Source organism: Protopterus annectens, chromosome 2.part1 (assembly GCF_019279795.1).
Source record: "Protopterus annectens isolate FY-2018-M chromosome 2.part1, PAN1.0, whole genome shotgun sequence".
Lineage (NCBI taxonomy): Eukaryota > Metazoa > Chordata > Ceratodontiformes > Protopteridae > Protopterus > Protopterus annectens.
The window spans coordinates 1,219,833,414-1,219,856,616 of NC_056729.1; the positions used below are offsets into that span (position 1 = coordinate 1,219,833,414).

A 23,203-nucleotide genomic window follows, 5' to 3' on the forward strand; every position below is an offset into this window, starting at 1 on the left:
TACATCTTTTAAAACAAATCCTACACAATAAAACAGTTCTTTCATTCAATCAATTATCCAATTAAAAATTAAACTAAAGGAAAAACACTCATAAAAATACATCCATTAAAATACATGTGTAAAATTTGTTAATATTTGTTTAAATGCAACCTTCTATCCCTTAAAAACCAGGGCACAATGATATGATAAATATAAAATGTTTTTTAAAGGGTAGAACTGTTTTATTGGGTGGAGTTTGTTATAAAAGATGTCTTTGTTTAATGAATATCATTCTGATGAAGTCTAAGGATGAAAGTGTTTAATAAAAAGTTTGGTACGTTAATTTGACTGAGGCTGTGTTTGTATTGCCATTCAGGTCCAGTATTTCCTGCTTTTTGTGTTTTTTATTGATACTGGTATTGGTCAGAGATTGTGTGATTATTGATTTGTTGTCCATTGGATAGCAAATTGATTTGCTGACAGAATCCATATATAGAACATTGCAGTTGTTTCCCTGAACATAAAGATGTTACCACAGGGCTCAGTACTGGACACAATCCTTTTTAGTATCTATTTCTCAGAAATCAAGTCTAATGTTCCAGGGTTGTGGTTATCTAAGTTTAATGATGATGTTACCTGTTAGACATTGTGATACAGTGACCGAAAACTCCTGTCTGTCTATAAACTATCCAACAGAAAGCTACTTCAGGAAGGGATTGACTCTGACAACTTTTGGCATACTACCAATATTCTTAAGTTAAATGCCAACAAATATAGTGCAGTTCCATTTGTTAAGCAATATTTCCCACATCCTATCATTTTAAATGAAGCACCCCTCCAAAGTTATACTGCCATTAGGAACTTGGGCTGCGTTTGTTCATAATTCACTATCATTTATCCATTATGTCCTTATGTCTGGCCCAACTAATTTTCAAAGGCATCTCCTCTAGTTTAAAAAGAAGTCTTAGTTCTCCTGTAATCATTCTTCATAAGGCCTAATATTGAATGTAAGACTCCTTTTAAGATATATCTTCCTAAGGGTATTGCATAACTTGAAGGGCCTCATAGATTCTTAACTAGAAAAATCAGTGGTCTCAAGTTCCTTAATCAAAAAAGATAGAATGGCAACTCTCTCATGGTACTCAGTCTTCTGCTGACTCATTTATGGAAACCTTTGCCTTACTTTTAGGATCAAAATAGACCACACTCTATTCAATCTCCTGCAATCTCTCAGAATCAAGAGCTCCTCAAGCACCCATACCAAGGATCCATCCTTCCATCCATCCACAACCCCTTTTCCCATTTTTGCACATGGAGTTGTGTCACCTCAACAGTGACAATCATCTAGTGCCAAGGTTTGCACTGCCAGCTGGCTAGCTCTGCCACTGTAGTTCTTCCACACTACACAATCACAAGCACACTCATACCTGTGGCTAATTTAGTGTGTCCAGTCCACCTACTGCATGGCTTTGGAATTTGGGAGGAAACCAGAGCACTCAGATGAAACCCAGGTGAACACAGGGAGGACATGCAGACTCCACATAGAAGATACCCAGTCACAAATCAAACCAGAGAACCTGTTGCTGTGAGGCAACAGTGTTATTCAGTGTGCCACTCTGCTGCCCTCACATTACAACAACAAGTAAATAACACTTATCTGTGGGATAGTTACCTAACCAAATGCATTCTATGTATATGGGAAAAGCTTCCCCAATATGTCAGTGAAAGCAGTACACTGGTCACTTTTAATGTTAATCTCAATAACTGGACGGGCAGTCATAAATTCTCCCCTGGGTTTCTGTTTTGCCCCTCTAAACAAAGTGGGTGAACAATAATGAATTATACAGTAAAGCAAGAGGCGTATTTGACCAGGCTATTTCTGGTTCTAATGACTGCTTGCCTAGTATCAACACATGAACATTATATGAACAGCAGAAACCACATTCCTAGTGCACCATAATGCATTAAGGGGCATTCTGCAATTAACTTGCTATTTCTGGACTCTTCTTATGAGATAAACATCTTTTTTGTTTCTTTATTACATTTGTCATGCAGGAATAGTTAACAAGAAGTCCCATTTTTAGCAGAGTGCCAGGAAAAAAATCTTCAAAAGTTCAAACTGCAAAAAAAGTTTGCAGTGAAAACATTAGCAACTTCTTATGTTCATAAACTCATTGTATAGCCACATACAAGTTGTTGTGCAAGCTGTGTTTATGGCAGTAGCCCAGTTCTTAAGCATGGATAATGCCACTTATAAGTAGGCATAGTATTTTTATTTATTGAACAGTGGTATGTATAGTACACAGTGAGTTATAAAATATAACAATGCATTTTGCTATTATGACAACTCGCAATCACAGCGTATTCAGACTAAACAGGTACAAATGTACTTTAATCAAAGGAACTATGATATGGGACAGGTAAGTTTTAAAAAGAGGCTTACAATATTTTTAAAAGGGGGGCTGTGTAAGATCTGTTAAGCTAAAGAGACCCTATAAGATTAGAACTTTTCATCTAGAAATCCAAAAACCTCTTAAAGAAACCTGAGAATGTGGTCTTTTAATGATATTATGGATACATGTCAAAGGAAAAAACTTCAAAGACCAATACACGTAAGGTTCAGTTAAGGCACATTTAATAACTTGCAGCAAGGGGACAAAAACATGCAAATACAGGATTTTGCCTAACTACTAACAGGAAGTATGCTATTCTTATACCTTTTTACAAGACATGGCCTTCTATAGCTGACGTAATCAAACACAACTTTCGGTATTGTTCTACAGCAGATGTTGCTCAGATTTTCTGCTGACATGACTAGATTTGTGAGAAACTTTTGAGAAAAACAACCTGGCCTTGGTGGGCATTAACCCGTTACAGGCCCCTACTGTACAATTGTAATACATGTGTTACATTTCAAGGTACTTTTCTAACTCAGGCATAAGCAAATGCTGATTACAGTTCATCTTTTCAAACAGTATTTGTTCTAATTATCTATAGCTACTGCAGCTGTGTATTTTATCACAGCACAAGCAAAACTTCTTGTCTAAGTTTCATAACATTTATACAAGTGGTATTGTTCTATTCATTATTTTCCTGACACAAGCAGAAATCATCTGCTTCTCAGCAAATTTCCAAGGCATAAGCAAAGATTCTAGCTGTGCATATTTCATGACAATACAAGGTCAGAAAGCTTCTGCAATTTGTACATATTTATGCAGTGTAAAATAGAATAAATGTGTTAACCCTTTTCAAGCTCTAAATGCACTAAGTATATTACTAATACATATACTAATACATATTTTTCTGACATTTCCCCCCTTTTGATACTTTTATTCTACTTTCAAAATAAGCATAAACAGTTTTTTTCTTCTCCTAACCTCTTCCTATTCAGGATTTGCAGTTAAGAGAGTCATTCAGTTTAAACTTATGAAAGCATTTCAGTTTATCAATAGTTCTTCAAACTCAGCACTTTGATATAAGGTCTCAGAAACTGAAATGTCTATAAAGTCTTTAATCAGTCTTTTCATGCAGGGGATGCCACAACAAACACATACTCCCAGAAGGGGGATTCCTACGCAAATGGCAATCAGGATGTTCATTAGGATGGTACCCCACCCCCCAAACCATTTCTGGAAAAAGTCCGTCAGTGGGTTTGGGCCTGGTTTGGTCATGGCCAACACTTGCTGAATTACCTCAAGATGATTGTCTATCTCATGTTTATGGTCAGGAATATATGAACAGCACTCCTCCTGGATTAAGGCGCAAGTACCACCTCTCGCCGCTAGGGTGAAGTCGAGAGCCATGCGGTTTTGAAGCACTACAATTCTCATGGCATTCAGTTCATCAGTCACCAATTCGAGAGCGGATAAAGTTGCGTTGCTCATTACTTCAAGAAGTTTAGACAGTTTTCTCAGCTCCCAGATTGATTTCACTGCTCCATATGCTGGTAATATGCCTGCCCACGATATAATGCTATCACTCAAGTCCATATGCATCAGTCCTTTGCCTATAGAATGATGGTCTTTCTAACGTGCATCGATTTGTCCCACTGGATTTACAAGTTTCTTGATGACCTCTCGGACATTTCTAATTTTTTCCTCGATGCAAAACTGCAGTGTGTCGTATGGCCAGAACCAGGTAACCCAAAAAACAACTGCCGGACCAATTCTCAGGTAACCATTTGTATGCCTTTCTGCCACACACAAAATAACAGTCCTCTACATTAGTAGTAACTTTGCTATGAATATACATTCACCCTGCATGAAACATTTTTCTATCAATCATAGACAGTTGTTTATAAAGAACAGAATTGTGTTTTACTTCATCAAGTGTTTTGTGCATAAATCCAAGAAATGAATCATAGTTTGTATTACAATAAAAATCTGCATTGTTACCTTTAGTGTAACATTTATAAGGAACAGTCACATTGCAATTGCTCCAACCTACCTGAACAGTATCATTTTTATAAAAACACACAGTTCCCTTTTGTGGAACAGACAAGTGCAATGCTATTTATCTTGTGATGTAATGGTTGAGGTATCATAAATCAAGTTTTCCCAGGTCTCATTGACCCCTAGGGGGACTGTAGTCATTAATAACCCCCCGTATGCTGTCAGCAAAGCTGTGCAGATCCAGAAGTTCGAAACATTGAAAGTCTCAGCATACACATATTTAATCACCTGGTAAGTGTTAAAGTTTGGATGCCAGTCTATAAGTAACGCTTCACGTTTATTCAGTTCAGTCTGTGTGGCTCGGAAAAGGAAAGGCCACAGCAAAAAGATTATTGTCACTAGTACAGTTAACAGGATGATTATGCAATACTTCTGAGGAAGAGGTTGTTCTGCATTCCTGTTTCTTCTGGACTCTATCATTTTTACTCTTGGCATGTGACAAGATTTTTGTCCATTTCAAAGTTTTTGACCAATTTGCAGTGTGTCAGGTGGATCCAGGAGGCGCACTCCGCTTTCTTGACTGCAGTGGGTTTCGATAGAAGCACTTGATATGGACCTTCCCACTTTGGTGACGCCCATTTCTTTTTCTTTACTGTCTTCACCCAAATCCAGATACCCGGGGGCACTGCCACTTCTGACGGTCTGGTTCGTTCTTTATCTGAAACAGAATTTGACTGCAGCAGATGTTTAGAATTCAACAGATTTCTCATGTACTCTGCGAGTGTACAGTCGGCTTCCTGGTCTGTGGGCATGAGAGGTTTCCACTGAGGTATATAATAAGCCCTTCCAAATAGTTTTTCAAAAGGAGTCAATCCTTTTGCATTCAGAACAGTTCTCATGCTCAACAGTGCCAGGGGCAGACAGTACACCCAATTCCTCTGTGTTTCTACTATTAACTTCCTTAGCTTACTCTTTAAAATCCCATTATGCCTGTCTACTAGCCCTGCAGATTGTGGGTGGTATGCACAATGATTTTTTAAATAAATACCAATATGTTTACTTAACTGTTGTATGGTCTGGTTCACGAAGTGTGTGCCGTTGTCACTGTAGATCCTTTCCGGAATGCTGAATCTAGGGATGATTTCTTTAATGAGAACTTTTTGCCGTTGTCACTGTAGATCCTTTCCGGAATGCTGAATCTAGGGATGATTTCTTTAATGAGAACTTTTGCCACCGTTGCCACATCTTGATTTTTAGCCGGAAAGGCTTCCACCCATCTGGAAAACATATCTACAATGACAAGACAATACTTATTTTCACATTTGTTCAATTCTATGAAATCCATACAGATAGTATGAAACGGATACGGTGGTGTAGGGAAACTCCCTTGCTTGGGCTTTAATGCCCCTTGTGCATGATGTTTATTACAAACGTGGCACATTGAACAAAATTTTTTAGAGTAGTGAACACTTGGTTCACCAGCTGTACCATCCCCCCTGTTGAGACATGGCACTGCCCATGGCTCAACAAAGCTGCATATCTAAACAAATTAGATGGCAATATCGGTTTCCCTTCTTTAGAGATGTACAGCCCCTTTTCGAGAATTGCTCCTCGTTTTACCCATCTTCGTTTTTCAACTTGCGTAGTAAGTGTCTGCATTGTCTTTGACATTTCTAAATCTAAAATCACAGAGGGTTGTAATTCTTCACTCAAATTAAATACATCTGAAGCTGCCTGCTTTGCAGCTGTATCAGCTCTCGCATTACCTTTTGAAATCCTGTCCTGTTGCTTGGTATGAGCTGTGCATTTACAAATAGCTACTTTTTGAGGTAACTGAATAGATTCTAAAAGATCTAAAATAAACTCTGCATGATTGATCGGTTTGCCAGTAGATGTTATCATTCCTCGATTTTTCCACTGTTGTGCAAAAACATGTACAGTAGAGAAAGCGTACTGGCTGTCAGTAAAAATGTTTACACATTTACCCTTTGCTAAGGTACATGCCCTTGTTAAGGCAATCAATTCTGCTGCCTGTGCAGATAAATTGTGTGGTAAAGATTTTGGTTCTATAATGTCAGTATCAGAAAGTACTGCATATCCTACTAGGTTCTGTCCTGCAGGACCCCTTTTGCACGAGCCATCCATGTAATATGTCACCTCGGCATCATCCAAGGGGACATCCGTAAGATCTTTTCTAGGCAGTGTCTTTTGCTCAATCACCTGCAGGCAGCTGTGTGATGTGCCATCTGCAGGGGTTGGGAGCAAGGTAGAAGGGTTCAAAGTTGTACATCGTTCAATTGTCATATGAGGTTGGCTCAACAATATAGTCATACAGGAAAGATGCCCAGCAGGGGAAAGATATGCTACCTTCTCTTGCAGTAAAATAATCGTGACTGCATGAGACACTCTCAATGTGAGAGGGTGGAACAAAACTACTGAGGCCGAAGCCTGTACTGCCATTGCAGCTGCAACTACTGCTTGTACACAGTGAGGTAAAGACCGTGCCACTGGGTCCAGTTGTGATGAATAACAAGCAATAGGGCGTTGCTTGTCCCCATGCTGCTGTGTTAACACTGATGTCATATAACCTTGCTTACAATCTACAGTTTGGAAAAAACGTTTGTGGTAGTTTGGTAAACCTAAAACTAATGAGGACGCTATTAACTGCTTCAGTTTGCAGAAAGCAGATTCTGCTTCTGGTGTCCATTGTAACAAATCCTGTGCTGCCATAGGCTTTTTATATATCAGGTTTGTCAGTGGTGCAGATTCCAAGGCATAGTTTGGAATCCAACTCTGACAAAAATTAGTCGTACCTAGCAAGGACATCATTTCCTTCTTGGTAGTGGGTTTTGGTGCTTGTAAAATCGCTACTTTTCTGTCCTCATCTAATGTCCTACCCTCTTTGGATATTACATATCCTAAGTATTTAACTTGTTTTCTCCAAAGCTGCAGTTTATTTCTGTTTACTTTATGTCCTTCAGTGGCTAAAAATTGTAATAGCGCTATGGTGTCTTCTTTACAATCTTGCTGGGTGGGGGCCGCCAGCAGGATATCACCAACATAAAGCAAAATCTGACTACCTGTTGGTGGGGTAAATCCCGCCAAGTTGCTTGCCATTTCTTGTGAAAATATTGTCGGACTTTCACAATATCTCTGTGGTAGTCGCGTATATGTATACCTTTTCCCCTGAAATGTGAATGCAAACTAATACTGGCTGTCAGGGTGTATCGGTATCGAGAAGAACGCATTGCTGATATCTACCACAGAAAAATATTTCTGTTGAGGTTTTAAATCATTCAACAGGGTGTGTGGGTCTGGCACCGTAGGTGCCCTTGGTATTACTGCATCATTTACGGCTTGTAAATCTTGGACCATACGCCATTCTCCATTTGCTTTCTTAACAGGAAATAAGGGTGTGTTACATGGTGAATCAAGAGATTCCACCAGCACCCCTTCCTTAAGTAAAGCTGCTATAATAGGTTTGATTCCTACCTCTGCATCTTTTCTTAAGGGATACTGTCTTTTCTGTGGTCTAAATGCTGACTTTGGTGTAATAGTAACTGGTCCCGCTGTACGAATAAGTCCTACATCTGACTTTCCTATTGACCAAAGATTTTCTGATATTTTCTGTAAGGCATTCTCTTCCTCCTTTAATAGGAGTGCTAATCAGCTGTCCTTGCTAAACTGCAAGTGCACGGCTGGGTGGGTCTGAGTTATCCAATTCAACTTCTGCCTTTGTATTCCTTGTTCTGACAGTTCTAATTCTGTCTGCTTCTCCCATCTTGTGACTTTTTCTCCTAGGTCTACCCATTTTACATTCTTGTCCTTAGTTAAGCTAACGTGTGGTAATCGATTAGATTTATAGAGTGCAAAGAACTCCTGGGGCAATGAACAGCTGGCTACACTGTTCTCCTCCATGTCCCAGTACAGATTATGTAATATCAATCTGTTTGCACGATTTCTAAACAATTCTTGCTCATATTCCTTATCAGGTCCTGGTGTGTTACAATAATACAGAGTACAGTGCAACAAATGCTGTTTATCAATGTCAAGGGAGGGGAACTTGCTGATGGCTACGTTCATCAACTCTTCGGTTACTGCCCCTGGACCAGTCGTAACCAAGTCCTGGCTGTACCAATAAAACATTCCACCCTCCAATTGCACTGCAAAGGTATCAATTTGTCACTGTGCTTCCATATCCTGCATAGTTGGAACTACTGCTATGCTAAATAGCTGCATAAGGTCTCTGCCCAAGAGATTCACCAGGCACTTTGCAGAAACAACAGTTTTGCTTTTCTGGGTCAATCCTGAAACAGGATCAGTTATTGCAATACATAATACATACGAATACATATACTAATACATATTTTTCTGACAATACACTACATAGAAAAAAAAAGTTGGCCCTTTCAGACTGATTTTACATAACCTTGGAACCATTTACAAGTACGTGTAAGAAGATCAAACAAATCGGTAGAGTTAAATTGCAACCTCAGGATGACACACACAAACACACACACTCACGCACCAGTCCAATAGAGAATTTGATGTCTTCCTATAATGTGTGGGGCTATTAACTAGTTGTGTGAAACCATATAAGTTCATGCTAGATATAGAGGAGTTAAGTTTATGTCCAACCAATTGACATTCACATCACCTAATAATATTATTTCAATGTGGGATATCTTCCATTAGAGGTGTACTGTCAATAGGAGGGATATAAAGGACAGTAATACATATTTGTTTATAACTGTTTATTTTGAGGAAACCAATAAGAAGCTCTGCTGAACTGAATTTTGGTCTTGGTTTACTGTAAGGGAAAATGTGGTAGGTACTGGGAAATATTAAAGTAATACCAACACCTTTTGTCTTTATATGGTCATTACGGTTTATAGTATAGCCAGGAGGTATAACTTCTTTTATGCTGGGTTTAACCCAAGTTTCAGTTACAGCAAGAATGTCAGCCCTATGTTGGGAAATCCAGGCATGTAGTCCAGCAGTTTTATTTCTTTTACTTCTAACATAAATTGCAGAAGCAATTAGATCACCAGAGTTAGGGATTGGCTGTTGTCGTGTTACAGAACTGTGGGGGAGAGAATTGTTATTGTGTTCATTGTAAAAGGTGGCGCCAGGATTAGGGTGTATATCCTCCTAGAAGGATTTTACTATATTGGTGATTTATGCATACTTGTTTTTAGAGAGGATCCTTGCACTTGATTTTGGTTTGGTTTTATTGAAGTGCAGTTAATCAGTCTATATTTGTAATAAAGCTGAGGGGCAATATTAAATAGGTTTGGTGCACTGTGTGAAGAGTGTAAAGAGGAAGTATGGATAGGTGGTTGAGACAGAGTTGCAGAGATGTTGCAAGATGTTATTGAGTCATGCTACAATGAAAAATGGCAATGTAAGAGGAGAAGAATAGAGGATAAGCTGAAGAGTAGCATAATTAAGTACAGGTATCTGTCTTTTGTAGATGTCAGGTAGTGGGTAAGAAAAAATGAAGAAGGAAACAAGACTTTGCAGGACAGTAGGATATTCAGTGATGGTGGGTTCTGAGTGCTGGAAGAGGATAGGTAAGGAGAGAAGTATTTTCTATAAAAGAAGAGAGGTTGGTTGTCCTGGTATATTCTGTGAAATGTAAGGAATATACTGGCATTAAAGACTAGAGTATAAAGATGCAGTCAAAATAAGGAGAAATGAGGGTTTATTTGGGAAAAGAAAAGGATACAATGCAGAATAGATAGGTACTATTTGGGAGGGTTGTGATTATAAATGGATATAATGCAAAGCAGTATGGGATGGAGAAAGATTGTTGGAAATGGAGTTAAAAAATGAATAGCGATAGTGAAGTAGGAAACAAGAAACAGAAGTGTATGTATAGAAGTAGTAAGGTCAGTTGGGGAGGGTTTTGGAGTAAGAGTCAGAAATTAAATATAAAGTATAATATTAGAGCAAGAGGGGGTGGGTGGAAATTGGGAGTAAGGTAGGGGAACAAAGCTGGACATCCTGGTCTTATCCCACTTTTAATATCTATTTCTTGACTTAGCCAACCACTTGCTAACAGCTTTACTTTATTCTGTTTGAATGTTGAGTAACATATCTTTCTTATTCTCTCACTTATATTATAAACTTTCATTATATCCCACAATATTTCATGCTGTACCTTATCAAACACCTTATCTAAATCACATGCTAATATTTTGTCTTTTGTCTTTCTATACATTATTTTATTCACTGTTTCTCTTACTGTCATTAATAACTCTTGGCTTCCTTTCCCTTTTATACTATATATTATATATTTTATTATTTGTCCTATCTTAGTTTCCATTTTTTTCTGTATTATTTTCATAAAAAGTGTATAATCCATATTATTAAGTACTATCAGTCTCCAGTTTCCTATGTCATGTTTTTCTCCTTTTTTCCATAAAAAAGTTATTATTCCAGCACATACTTATTTTTGCCTAAAGCCTTCCTTCAACCATTCAGTACTTCCACAAAATACTTCTTCTGCCATATTACCATATCGCTATAGAGCTGATATTTTCTCACATCTAGTCCTGTTGCTGATTCTAAATTAACTAATATTAATACATTATTTAACTCTTCTGTTGTTGTTTCTTTTTGTAATGCTGTGTTATCCTGTTCTGTCAACTTTTTCACTGTCCATATTTATATTATTTTTATATTTCTCTCTAAACATAATTTTACATGTTCTGCAATTGTCTGCATTATTTCCTTAACACATTTTCCTTTTTCAGTTCTCCTATTACTGTTGTGTTCTCTTTCCCCATCCTACTGAAATACAGGGCTACATCTTTCTTCTTTCCTTGCAAAAATATCTTTGCTTAAACATTAATTTTTTATTGATTAATTTCATATATATTTTTCTTACCTGAAATATTCTTTTTTTCCCTTACTAAATGACTTCTCTTTATTTCTGTTTTAGTCTTTTTTTGTGTCTTGCCTCTCCAAATAACATTTATACTTTCCTTTAAAACTTAACCACCACTGTGTGCAAATATTATAATATTCCTGCATGCCCATAATTATGATTATTTCTTTAACTTCTTTACTCAATACTTTTTTAATTCAATCTTTTAATTCCTTGTCCCATTCTTGTATACTCATTTTTGCCCTGTTATCTCTGTCCAAATAGCCAAATGGTCTGAAAAGCCTGTATTAAATGTTCCTTCTTGTAGTCCTTTTAGATTTTCTGAAATAATAAAATAATATATCTCCATTCTTAACTGCCCTGTACTCTACATTCATTATTATCCCAAGTATATAGTTTTTAACATCTGATTACTTCTAACATATTCACAGCACTACTCCTTTTTGCTTCCTGTTCTTAAATCAGAATTGAAATCACCTACTAATATTATATTCATATTTAAACTTATGTAATCTAGAATTTTCTTAAACATACCTTCTCTTTCTTTCTTCATGACATATGCATATACAGCTATTATATATATATATATATATATATATATATATATATATATATATATATATATATACACACACACACACATATATATATATATATATATATATATATATATTTTATTTTTTTTTCCATCTCAAATTTACAATCGGTATTCTGCCCATTATTACCAAAGTAATATCCAAAATCTTCACTGATTTCTTATATAACATTCCTATCCTTGAGCACCTTTCTTTCCTAAATTCCAAACGATCTTGCTCCCCAATAATTTTTCTGTTTGTAGTCTCTCGTCTTCTGTTAACAATCTTGCATTTTCTAATAAAATCATATCCATATCTTGCATTATACACCATTCTAAGAGACGTGTTCTTCTCTTGTTTTTATACTATTTATATTAATTGATATAATTCTCGTTTTTAATTTTTCTCTATTTTATACTTCCCTTGCTATTGATCTCATTATTTTTATCCTTTCTCTTTCTTGTTTTCCTTTGTACTTAAGCCTGTACATTTTCCTTCCCTGTCCTTTACCTTTTTTCTTGGCATATTTTTCTTCCTTTCACTACTCTCCAGCTTTCCTCTTCTCTTTCACTTATCTATGACACCTCCTCATTTTCTTCTTTCCCTTTTACCTCTCCTTTTGCTTTGTCTATTCCATCCCATCTACTGCCTCATTCTCTATTAATGACTATTTTTCTTGCCCCTTTTCTTGTCTTTGTTCTTCCACTTGTTCCACCTCTTGTTCTGTATTTATTTCTCTCTCTCTCCCTGCTCCTTCTTTATACTGTCTTTGCTATCCATCCATAAATGTCCCATTTTTTTCAGATTTAAAACACTTCAATTCACATCTTTTTGTATTTTGACCCACTTTACCACAAATATAACATTTTCTTTAATCATAACTATTAATTAGATGGTCATCTATACCACAAAAAAAACATGTTTTCTGTTGTCCCCAATATTTCACTGTACCTTTGTTGCCTTCTACATTTATCATACTTGGAATATGATACAAAAAACACAGGAAGCAGACCACCACGATTAAGGGCAAACAGATTTATTTTAAAAGATGAGTGCTTTCGCATACAATGTACGCTTCTTCAGATCTACTTTTAATCCAAACTGCAGGTTGTTTATATATAAAAAAAGCTTCTAATTAATCAAACAATAAAACAATTTGAACAATCAATTATTCAATTAAAACTTCTTTTTCATTTAAAGCTTCTATTTCATTTTTAAAGTACTATTGCTTCACTAACATTAACGTGTAGCAATGAAAAACATATATTTAAAACAAATGTAAAATACTGAGTAGATAAATAAACATAAACTTAGATTAACAGACATGGATACTAGCCTATGCCTAGATAAAAAGTAAAAATATATAAATGTATAGACTTTTTCATGATGGCAACATTTTAGCATCATATTTATCTTAGCCATGTCTGTGCATCTATTTTATTTAAGGCTGCGTCCTTTCAAGAAAGCTCTAAGGCTCACATATTGGTTCAAGCCTGGAGGATAATGTGCTTTAAGTCTCAAAATCCAATTTAATTCATTATTCTCCAGGTCATTAAAACTATCACCCAATCTTATATTGGGTGTAACTTTCTGTAGAACTCTAAAGGTAAAACTATGTCCTGGATTACTCATGATGTGTTTAGCCAGCGCACTTTTTGAATCATTCTTCTTAATATCGTAAGTATGTTCATATATCCTTTCTTTTAAGTGTCTAGTTGTCATTCCTACATAAAATGCTTGACAGAATTTACAGTCAGCTAAATATATAAGATTCTTATCTTCACATGTTGCCACTAACCTTGGCTCAAACCTAAAGTCTATCTTAGGATGTATGAAGACTTGTTCTGTGACTATCATTTCACAAATATTACACTTTCCACACAGAAAAGTGCCTAATTTCTCAGGTTTGGCTCTTGTATAATCATCCATATGCTCAACACATAGTAGTCTTCTCAAATTCTTACTATTACGATAGACAAAAGAAGGTGTATGACCTACTATATTTGTTATTTCTGGGTCTGTCATGAGTATATGCCAATTTCTCCATATGATGTTAGTAATTGTCTTGTTATCACTGGTGTAACGAGTGTTAAAATTAATCTTAGATTTATCAAAAATTCTCTTGTTACTTCTAGTATCTAAATGTCTCATTTCATTTGGCTTATTAACTCCTGTAGATATGTACATTTCCTTGATGGAATGTACCATCTTAGGATTATATCCTCTGTCTATAAACAAGCTTTCTAATAGCATCCTTGTGTATTCAAATCACTAGGTGTTTTGCATAATTTTTTGATCCTAACAAACTGACTCTTGACTATGTTCTTAAACACAAACCTGGGGTGCATACTGTTGTAATGCAGCAATGTGTTTTTCCAACATTCTTTCCTATATATGGTAGTACTCAATAAATGCTGTTTATCTTTATTGATTGTAATATCAAGAAAATCTATGCTTGTATAAGAGTAATTGATAGTAAACCTTAAAAAGAGGTGGTAGATTCCAAATATTCAACAAACAGGAACAGTTCATCCAAAGTCCCATTCCAAAAGAAAAGCACATCATCTACAAACCTCTTGTACAAGCATATTTTCCTGAAATAATCACTATTGAAAAGATGGGTCATTTCCCAATAGTGTACCACCAGGTTGGCATAGGTATTCGCACAGGGGGTTCCCATAGCAACCCCCCCACTGCTGTAAATACAATTTGCCATTGAACAAAAATACATTGTTCATTAGTACAAGCTCAAGTAGTGCATTCAGTAGGATCTGTTCATTATTAGTGAATTTTCTACTATCATGCAAAATCTGCCTAACAGCTTCCATGCCAAAATCATTAGGTATGGAAGTAAACAAGTTTTTTACATCAAGTGTAACCATTAGGCATTCCTCAGACAGACCATTTTTGGATTCATTCAAGGAGTCTAATAGCTGATAAGTATCTTTTAATACTGAGTCAATGTCAGAGACCAACGGTCTCAATTTCTTTTCAATGAATACTGACAAAGTCTCAGTTACCCAGCCATTTCCTACTACAATTGGTTGCATGGGTGGTGGCATAATGTTTTTGTGTATTTTGGGAAGGCCCGTAATGTAGGGATCTTTAGGTTTTTCTACTAAAAAGTAAAGATATAAGTCATAATCTATCTGTCTGGTCATCATGAGATCATAAAGTTCTTGATGTACTTCATAAATTATCTTCTCTAAATCTACTTTCCCTATTGTTTTATATGTTTCAATTGTACTTAACATCTCTAACATACTATTCACATAAATATCTGTATTAAGCAATACTATACCGCCCCCCCCCTTTATCAGCAGGTTTAACCATGAGATTTTTTCCATTTTTTAACAAATATATGCTATCCCATTTTTTAGTATACATATTCGTAAACAAAGTAGCATGTTTGCACATATATTAATATTCGTAAAAGTCACTTTCACAAGCTTTTAAAAAACATTCAGTTACAGGTGATGGCGCCGGAGTGAAAACACTTTTCCTTTTGAAGCCAGTACTCTCCGCATTATTGGCTTCTGTGCTTTTATTATTGCTTTTATTATAAAACAATTTTAAAGAGATTGAGCGAGTAAAAAGTCTCAAATCAGTTAAAATTTCAGCCACATTACTGACCTGTGCTGGTATATATGAGAGTCCTCGGTTCAAAAGCTCAATCTCAGATTCTGACACAGGATGGATGGAAAGGTTAAAAACTAAGTTTCTCAGTTTTTCATCCTTCCTTTTCGCCCCAGATGCTCGTCTGAGTGTTTCCGCTTGGTCCTCCCTCGACTGTCCGATCTTCCTCTCGAAGCTCCCTGGATATGAACAGGCAGCGGTAAAAAACGCTCGATGTTGCTCTGTAAAACTTTCGGTTTAGCTCCCATTATGTGCTGATGCTGTTGTATCAGTGCCAGTTGGTTCGGTGGAGGTGTGGCCTCTACATCCTGAGCTGAAAGCCCAGGAGGTTCAACCTGTGATGCAAACACGTTGTCAGTAGAATTTTCAGTTCTTAAAGGGGGGATACTTTGATATTCAGCCAAGTCAGTAGCTTCTATAGGATTTTCTACTTGAATGACAGGATTAACTTCTCTATTGTCACGAAATCTCGGCCAGACAAAAACTTGGCTGTTGGTAAAGTCATAATAATCTCGTTGCAATTTACTTAGTTTTATCTGCTGTATACTTGGAATATGCACAATATTTTCATTTTCCATTTTTAATACATTACATTCCCAATCCACAGTCCATAACTCCCTGTTGTCATGTATCTTAGTAATATCCATAACGTCTTTACATACAGTCCTTAAATAATCTCTTATTGTCTCTTTTTCAACTTACATTTGGAATTATATGTAGATTTTCTTTTTTCTTTCTCTCTTAAATACTTGAAATACATATAATTTACACACATTATAGTTTTTCTTTTTTCATATGCCCAAAAATTTTTCCAGGCACAGTTTCAAAAGTAATGTCACAAAACATATCCTTATTAATATGAATGAATGCTCTTACCTTTTTAGGAGTTGTGCCTTAGTATTCCCAAATATACCTTTCCATTCCTTTATTTTCTTTGCTGCTTATCCTTATTAAAAATTTGATTTTCCTTACTGATGTCTTCTTTTCTTCTCTCTTGTCTTCCCCTTTTTTCACCATCTCTCCATCTGTTTTTTTTTCTTCTTCAACAAATCGTTTGTTTCTTCTTCTTATATATTTTTTTCATTATTTCTGTGCACTGTGCAGCTATGTCACTCTACAGCTCACTTTGTACCAACAAGTCTGTAATAAATCATTCCCTAACCCTTCTGATTGGAGGGTTGTAATAATGTATCCACTCTGTACCTCATTCTCCTCACCAAACAAAGTTTGCTGGAATAAATCATCAGCATCTTGTGAATGTTCTCTCTCTCTCTCTCTCTCTCTCTCTCTCTCTCTCTCTCCTTCTCAGTAACCACACTAACAGCCACACTGCCATCTATCTGACTGCGTATCACATAGAGTTCTCTCCGATACATCCTGTTGCTTGATTACTTTCATAAACAAATCTGGACTACATACTGAAACTACAGAATTGTCAGCCATCATTCTCCCTGCTTCTCCAAGCTGGCAATGCACACGGAATGGAAGCAGGAAGTACCATCATGAAATGGAGCCTCCTCGCACCAAAACTGAATAGGGGATGCTCCCCAATATCATGGCCAAATTTCCCCTAGAGTATAAATGCATCTCAGGTCTACAAGCTTCCAGCCTAGTGGGACTAACCTGGTCAACAAAGGATAAATTAAAAAAATAAACAAATAAGTAAACCAAATTCCAGACAGGACAGCGGACAGTAGTAGACAGGTGAATGACTCCACACTTCACATGCTTCCAGAAAGCTCAATGCATTCATTCATTCATTCATTTTCTTATATTTACTATCCTATTCAGGGCTGCAGTAGAAACTTGGTTCTGGAAAAGATGCCAGTTCATTGCAGGGCACAAACACACAGTCACACTCAATGCAATTATTTATTCATGCATGTTCTGGACAAGATGCCAAACTACTACAGGATGCATGAGCATACACACACACACACACACACACACACACACATACACACACACACACACGCTTATGCATGCACATGTGCACCTGTGCCCACAAACACACTTCTAAGGGCAGTTTTGGAGGAATGCATTGCCAACTTATCTGCCTTCTCACTTCTCACTTTTGTGATTTGAATGAAATGTCCTAAAAAACTCACACAAACACAAGAAGGGAATGGAGCCTCTTCACTGTAGGTACTTCAGTACTGAAATGAACTGGAAAACCAAACAACACTAGCTGTTGCATACTATCCTACCCAGTAAAGGGAAAAGAGGTTAGGAACTAGTCTGAACTGGATACTAACTGCAGGTCCTTCAGCTCAGAAGGCATACATATGTTAAAGACGTGAGATACTACTGATATCTTCTTTTTCTGCTATGTAATGTATTTTGATTATAATACAGCATAGCACTGTAATTGATAAATTCCAGTCCTCAGTGATTGCGGTGAAAATTGGCTCTTTCAATCATCTGCTTCGGACTAGAACATTTTTGCATCCAATTTAGAGTTGTGTTGAACTAGCCCTTCCTTACTTTAATACATTATCTCTCTAGGGAATTGCAAAAAAAAAAAAATAGCAAACAATTAAAGGAATAAAGTGGTCCTTGAAGCCTATGATCTCAGCTGTAACAGTATTGGCAGTTTTTTTTTTTCATTCAGTCTTTAGGACTTCTCACTTCAGAGTGGTCTTACAGAAGGTAGTAACTGTAGAAGCCTGTTCAGTGGTATGCCTCCTGTTCATGCACAGGCCTTCACAAGTAAATTGACCATTGGCTACACTTAGAATAACATCTGTTAATTAGCCAGCATTATAACAAAGCTGCTATACAACAGTTAAACTGTTACGATCCTAAACAACAAAATCCAGTCCAAATATATAAAAACTTTAATTAAACATCTCCATTTAGAGCCTTGGCTCATGTCTTACAAAGGTTTTATTCAGAAGGGCATGAACCAAAATGCTAAATGGTAATGTTTTATTAAAGTTTGTATAGATTTAGACTGTTTTTTTGTCGTTAATTAACATTATAACAAAACAGTCTCTACATCTATTTTTTCTGTGTTAGTCCAAAAGTGAGGAAGGAGGTTCCAGAATGAGAAGCAGAAGGTAAATCAAGGAACAACAAGGTGAAAGGCTGACACTACAGAGTGACTTAATGCAAAAGGGAAACATTTATTTCTTTAAAAAAATAGTGATTTGCTGTATATTAGTAATATTAGTGTTTAGGAAGTCTTTATAATGTAGACTTGTAGAGCATGAAATATGACCAATGGTGCTTGTAAACCAGACCAGACCTGGGACTGCATCCTCAAGAACTGTTCTAAGGTGCAGGGCACTGAGAAGATAGAACGGCCTATCATGGTATATTTACCCTTGTTACCTGAGCAGCAGATAGCGTTTTCATTGCGAATAAGTTCTCTAATATATTATGATCTGATCAAATGCAAAGAAGGGAGGTGCAATGCTGACAAGGGCAGGTTAAATGATAAATTGAGTTATCATTTTACTGAACTATTTTTTGTGAACAGCTATAATACAGCAAGTGAAATGTAGTTATGATATTTCAAGAAAAGGCATACGCAATGCTAGTAACTGTCTTAATTCCTGTATATTTATAAATATTCTTTTTTAGTTGCTTTTTGCAACATGGTTCAAAGCTGTTTAAGCAGCTGGCCGTATTCCTTGTTTGACACTTACTTTGTGAAGTTACTGTCCTTGAACACACTGTTGTTCATCAAGAACAAATAACCAGCATTCATGTAATTTATATTGATTTTTTTTGTCCCAGGTGGTATGGAAGCTGGTGTCACATTAGCTGATGTCTGGTGTTATATGTCCCTGCTGGATAACTGGAACTTGGTGTCGCGAATGACTGTTACCAGATGTCGACATAACAGTTTGGTGTATGATGGGAAAATATATACAATTGGAGGCATTGGAGTGACAAGCAACTTGGATCATGTTGAAAGGTATTAGGAACAGTAGCTATATTGCAGAATGCTTTGCCTAATTTAACAACTTTATCACATCATGGAAATTATTAAATTATACAACTGAAATTGTTTGATATAAAAGATTCTGAAAGATAACTTGATATTTCTAGGAGGCAAAAAGCATGTCTGTGTTTTTTTTATTTTCATAACTAACTAGTATCAATTCATATATGAATTATATATTTACATACTGCAAATCTCAGAGTTGCCATTCTTCTGTGGGTAGATAAGCTTGTAGTTAGTATAACATATCCAACAATTTAATGTGAAATTTACTTATTTTATTTAACATTTGTAGACCGGGAAAGTCCGACTAGGCTCCACAGAGCCTGTTTTCAGCAGAGACCCGGGGAGAAATGCTCCAGACACATGTCTTTAGAATGTGGGAGGAAACCAGAGTACCAAGAGGAAACCCACACAAACACAAGGAGAACATGCAAACTCTGCACAGGAGGCACCACAGCCGAGAATCGAACCGGAGAACCTCTTGCTGTGAGGCAGAAACGTTAAACGCTGCACCACTGCAAATAAAAATAAATAAATGTGAAATGTTTTTTCCAAGTTTTTAAGTGTGTGTGAATACTAGACATTTGTTTTAATTCGGTTAGTTATTAAACATATTTTGGGGCAGATTGCTGTCTTTATAAGGTAAGGTAATCTTGGAGTTCATACTGAACTGCAGTTAAGCAAGTTACCAGACAGCTTGTATGATGTGCACATTCACGGATCCAGTATTCCTTCTGTGCACAGACTTTCTGTGTACCATCTGGCAAGAAATGGAATCAAGCCTGCTTGCATGTAGGGTTCCCTAAGGAATGCATACAAAATGCTTTGTATCATACTGACAAAAACCTGCAGTTCACATTCACATATTATAGTTTCTCATATGGTACTGCACCTCAAAGAAAATATTAAAAGAATACCAGAAAGGAAAACAGGTAGACCATACTAATGCTAACTGGCAACATATTGTAAATAACAGTCTTAAATGCTCAGTGCTTAATATCATTTACTCAAATGTATGTTTAGCACCTTCTTAAACATATCAGTGGAAGTATAGTAGCAATTGAGATCCCCAAGACAACCTGAGTCCACAAAAAGAGTTACTTAGAGGTTTGCTCCTATCGGTACTATGTATTATTATGATGTACATGTTTTCCTCTTTAGTATTCTTTCAATATTATAGGTACATAGGTAAGTACGAGGCAATTAGTATGCAAACCATTACAAGCCTAACCAAAAAATCATATTGTTGAAATGTAGTACACATTTATTTACAGAGCACTCTGCAGCTGTGATGTGCCATGAATGTTGGCATGGTTACAGATCATCTAAATTGCTTTCTTTTCCAGACTTGTGATGTTACTGTAAATGGTCATCATGCAGAATCTTGTCCTGACAAAGGTTGCCCAGATGACTTCTTAAAATGGCTTGAAGTGAACCTGAAGAAGCTTTTCAGAGTTCACTCTCACTCATTTGGTCAAACTATCAGGTTTTCCTAGAAACACCAGTGAACCTGTGAGGTTCAGCTGTATGAATAAATGACCATGCCACCCAATTATAAATAATAAACATGACCAGCAGCTCACAGTCAGTCTTGGACACTACTCATTACAGTAATATCTTGTTCACACTGTCTCTGCTTTTAGGTCCCTACACAGTGCTCACAATGAAATGTTTGCATTGCTGATACTGAATCTGGCCAACCCATTTATATGTGAGGCAGGTCTTGCTGCGTTCTTGGTGATCAAGTGGTGCAAGATTTTCTGGCAGGTTATCTGACATCTCCTGAAAAAAAAAAAGAATTACTAGTTGTGGCTAGGGCACCAAAACCCCTCTTGCCTCATCCTCAGCTGTCTGCATTCAGCAACATCCAAATGACATGCAAATGCAAAGTCAGTAACCATGGAGTTAGCCAAACCAGGAAGTTTAGGAGGTAGGTTTAACAAACACGTAGGCTAACGGATGTTGTATATAACTGAACAATTCAGTACAGCTAAACTGACATCTGTGCTACTAGATGTGTTTCATAACTGTTACTACAGGAGTTTGAAAACATCCTTGGTAAGTGCATTTATACCAGATATCATCTGAAATCTTGAAGAACCATCCCATATAAATGAAGGGAGTGAATCATCCAGACAAAACAGAGGTATTCTCTCAGTTGCTTTGTATGTTTCTGTTTATTTCACAGTAATGCCTCAGAATTTTCTGCATGTTAAAAACTGCATTTTCTCTAATCTCTTGTACTTGTTCCCCACACTGATGTCAGCACTCCACAACTGCAAATGTGATGGCTAGCAGAATTGTGTGTCTGTCTGTCTGTGTGTGCGTGCGTGCGTGCGTGTGTGTGTGTGTGTGTGTGTGTGTGTGTGTGTGTGTGTGTGTGTGTGTGTGTGTGTGTGTTAGAATTAAAAACAAAGAGCATCTGTCACTTTCTTCAGGATTGAGGGGATAAATAGAGTAAGCACTCCATGCTGAGCAACAGTAAAATCTAAGGCACTCTTTCATTTCCTGTTAATACCAGTAATGGGGCCGATGTCTTTCAGTATTTATATCTATATCTATATATCTATATCTATATCTCTATTCTATATCTATCTTTCTACCTGTATGTATATATATATATATATATATATATATATATATATATGTGTGTGTGTGTGTGTGTGTGTCTGTGTAAAAAGATTTTGGATCCCCCGTTGCTACCTCTCATAAACTTATTTGTTCCTTTTGTGCAGTTTGTTCCTTTTAATATGTCTGTATTGTGTTCTTCTACCTGCTAATGTATGCCCTCCTCCTTAGACATGTATGATCAGAGAATATTGTCAATAGAAGCAAAGATGCATTTTTACAAGCAGGATTTGGTCCTGAAATAAGAAACATAATGAATTATCAGGTGTAAACTCAATATAGCCCACAATCAATGAAACAACATGTTACATTTGGTGTTTTTTTTGCCTTGTCCATGAGGTTGCACAATCTAGTTACAGCTATATAAGCTGGGGAGTGAGGGACGCAGACCCATTACACCTCCAGCTGGGGAGTGAGGGACGCAGACCCATTACACCTCCAGCTGGGGAGTGAGGGACGCAGACCCATTACACCTCCAGCTGGGGAGTGAGGGACGCAGACCCATTACACCTACAGCCAGTTTTCTTAATTTTTGAAGAAAATATAACACAGTGCAGCAAGTCTGTATTTGATAAGTCAGCAGGAAGCCCTTGAAATACTACCCTATTGGGCATTTTTATTAGGTGGAGCTTTGGAACTAGAGCATCATAATGTGTTTGGCATTTTCTATTTGTTCATATAGCGGCTTTCAAAATAGCCCACAAAAGATTCCAAAATCAAAATTAGGTACAGCTTGTCATGCTATCTCTGTTGTAATTCTGGTTCCATTTATGTACAGGGAACCAGGACATTTGTTTGAATTTAATTTAATTACTTATTTTGCTTTAGAGACATGTCAACTCTTACATTGTGTCATGGAGCACCAGGAAGCAATACTATGGAAGATTCATAATATGGCTAAAGTTCCTTGGGAAAAGGACCTTGTATTGTTACAGTTTCAGCATCTTGTTTAGAATTAGTAAAAACTGTATAATTTCTTCTAACTTCTGGACAAAGACAGTAGGAGGAATATCAGATAAATGTTTTAGTATGCATTTTAATTCATATCAACAGACTGCCCACCTGCCTCCACAGTACCAAAAGTCTAATGGGAAATTCATAAAAGAAAAGAAAATTAAAACTTAATAGACTGAACTTCATGAAAATTTGT

At 36.6% G+C, this 23,203-nt stretch overlaps 1 protein-coding gene across 4 annotated transcripts in view; it reads left to right on the forward strand.

Moving 5' to 3' along the window:
- The window catches only part of KLHL29 (kelch like family member 29), a 2,735,259-nt gene that overhangs the window by 2,568,489 nt on the left and 143,567 nt on the right, over window positions 1-23,203 (forward strand). For all 4 annotated transcript variants that reach the window (XM_044062747.1, XM_044062745.1, XM_044062748.1 and 1 more), the window contains one exon: window positions 19,215-19,395. In XM_044062747.1, coding sequence (XP_043918682.1) covers window positions 19,215-19,395 — 181 coding nt within the window. The remainder of the gene's footprint in view (window positions 1-19,214; window positions 19,396-23,203) is intronic.